At 53.8% G+C, this 2,500-nt stretch overlaps 1 protein-coding gene across 8 annotated transcripts in view; it reads right to left on the reverse strand.

The window, feature by feature from the left end:
• Positions 1 to 2,500, reverse strand: part of cep350 (centrosomal protein 350) — a 40,552-nt gene that overhangs the window by 4,352 nt on the left and 33,700 nt on the right. For all 8 annotated transcript variants that reach the window (XM_062999424.1, XM_062999429.1, XM_062999425.1 and 5 more), the window contains 3 exons: positions 2,172 to 2,305; positions 1,903 to 2,000; positions 150 to 1,756 (listed from right to left, as the gene is read on the reverse strand). In XM_062999424.1, coding sequence (XP_062855494.1) covers positions 150 to 1,756; positions 1,903 to 2,000; positions 2,172 to 2,305 — 1,839 coding nt within the window. The remainder of the gene's footprint in view (positions 1 to 149; positions 1,757 to 1,902; positions 2,001 to 2,171; positions 2,306 to 2,500) is intronic.

Consider the following 2,500-nt stretch of genomic DNA (forward strand, 5'->3'; position numbering starts at 1 on the left):
TAAGTGGAGCTGATAAAATGGACAGTGAGTGTAGAAACAAGGAGGTGGTTTTCTCAGGCTCGTCGTCCACTTAGAAACCTTGTAGAAATGAAACAAAGGTGCCTGGGATTCGACCCGAACACATTCTGAGTAGTGAAGTGTGCACTCACCGATCGGGTGCAGAGCTCGGGAGACGACACCTCTTCCTGCTCCTTGTCGAAGAAGGTGTGGAAGCTCTCGGTTTTGGTAGGGGACGTGTACCTGCCCAAGATCAAGTCCCTCCGCCTCTGTTCCTCGGTCTCGCTCAGGAGGAACCTTTGATTGGCGGCTCTGATTTTGTCCTCCTTGGTCTTCCTCATCTCCTCGAACTGCTTCATGACGTCGGTCATGTAGCCCTGAACGACGGTGTCGGCCAGGGTGTTGAGGGATCCGTCTTCGGGTGAGGCTTCCTTATCCTTTTTATCTTCTCCGACCTTCTCAGGAGGACGTTCTGAGGATTCCTGAAGCTCCTCTCGGTCTAGAAGATCTAAGACGTCCGGCGTTGGTTCTGCGTCACGTTTGGGACTCGGATGCATCTCAGGCGCTTCTTGCTCCTCGTCTTTGGAGATAACGAGTCGACTCGCTTCGTTCGAGTCGAGCATTGAAGCATCGAGGACTTCTAGAACCTCGCAGATACTTCCATCCTGGTCTTGAACCTGAGGTGGCTCTGATGGTTCTATCTTCTCAGAAGGAACATCTACGTCAGGTTCTTTATTAGGAGGCACGGATTCGCTTCCGGATTCATTCTTCTCAGGTGTTTTGCCGGACCGTTCATCAATCGACGAATCTTCATCCACCGTGCTCTCAGGATGGGCTTCAATCTTCTCGGGCAGATGGGAGATCTCGTCAGGAGGGGCGAACACGCCGTGCTCGTCTCGGCAGTGAAAGTACGCGACGCCATCGCGGGTGCCGTCGTTATGCCCCTCAGACTCGTCCAGCTCCACTCCGGCCCAGGATCCGCTGGCAAAGCTGGTCTGGCCCTTAAATCTCAGAGTTCCTGGTTGAACCTTGCCTACAAGAACCCTGTCCCCGATGGAGAAGCTGGGCATTTCATCCTCCAGCGGAGAGCCCCGAGGACTAAAAACATCTTCATCCAGGGTTTCTCTGGCGGGTTTGTCCAGAAGATCAAGTTCCACAGGGGTCCTCTGCCTCTCCGTGCCAGTGGAGGACTCAGATTTGATGCTGATGTGCTCCTCGATGTCTTCCTCGCTGCTAAACGAGAACTCGTAGGACCTCTCTTCAGGGTGTAATGCTGAAGGCGAGAGGGTTTGACGATGCTCCAAATTCGATGAGCCAAGAGACTCAAAATCCTCTTTATAACCATCGTGCTCTGAATTTTCTTCTCCGGCTGGAAACTCTGGACCATCAGAGACACGCCCGTCTCGGCTGGGTTCTTCTCCGCTCAGCTTATCGAGGGCTGAGGAACCGGATTCGACGTCCTCCGACCGCTCTACAGACTCGTTCCTCCCAGAACCTCCGGCTTCCTTTTCGTTCTTGTCCCGGAGCTTCAGATCGAGCGCCGGCGGAGATTTCCCGGACGAATCGGACGAAATCCCGGAGTTCAGACCTCCCAGCTCTTCGATGAGCTCCGATCTGGGGCTGGACGCTACGCTCCGATTGCCCGGCTGCTCGACGGAGCCCTCCGATTGGCCGACGTCGTCTCTGTGGGGTCGGGGAGGACTGGAACGCTCCGGGCTTCCCGAGACTGGAGTGGGAGTCACAGTGGGAGGATCTTCATCTGAGAAGGATCAGTGAATCATTATTAAATCAAATATAAGGAGAAAACAGCGACATCTGCTGTCTGGTCAAAGCGCATGCACAAATGGTGGAGGAATAGTGAGAGCACAGTGTGTTAATCCATACACATTCTAAGCTCGTTCTCACCACTGGAGGCGGGAGACTCGGTGTGGATCCTCTCGGACACCTCGGATTCGGACTCGTGGCTCACGCTCGTTTCCCGCGGGGTGATCTCAGGTTCAGACCTGTCCGGAAAGAAGAGGGCGTGTCTAAATTCTTATCTCCCTTAAAATGCTCCTAGAGCGTCTAAATAATCTGCCATATGAGCTCCATGTCGGATCAGGATCCTCTCTACTCAGTCAGCTGATCAGGAGTGTGTGTGTGTGTGTGTGTGTGTGTATGAAACAGCTTCTAACCTCGGCAGGGACGTGGGTTTGGTCCTGGACTTGTGAGAACCCGATGATGGAGACTTGATCTGAGGTTTAGCCGAGGCGCCGGCGTCCGCGTCGCTCAGCTCGGCCTTCGTCTTCTCGATGAAGCTGTTGTAGGACTGCAAGGAACACGGAACAGATTACGGAACATCGGATCTCCATCGGAACTTTACTGTCCAGAGCAGCGTAGTTATCTTACAATCTAGTCATATCCGATTCCCTGGCTGTATCTCCTCCACTGCTGCGGACCACAACCCTGGAGACAGAGGCCGCTACTGCAGCATCTCAAACAAACTCAGTACAGAGCTAGCGCA

This window comes from Trichomycterus rosablanca, chromosome 7 (assembly GCF_030014385.1).
Source record: "Trichomycterus rosablanca isolate fTriRos1 chromosome 7, fTriRos1.hap1, whole genome shotgun sequence".
NCBI classification, from domain to species: Eukaryota; Metazoa; Chordata; class Actinopteri; order Siluriformes; family Trichomycteridae; genus Trichomycterus; species Trichomycterus rosablanca.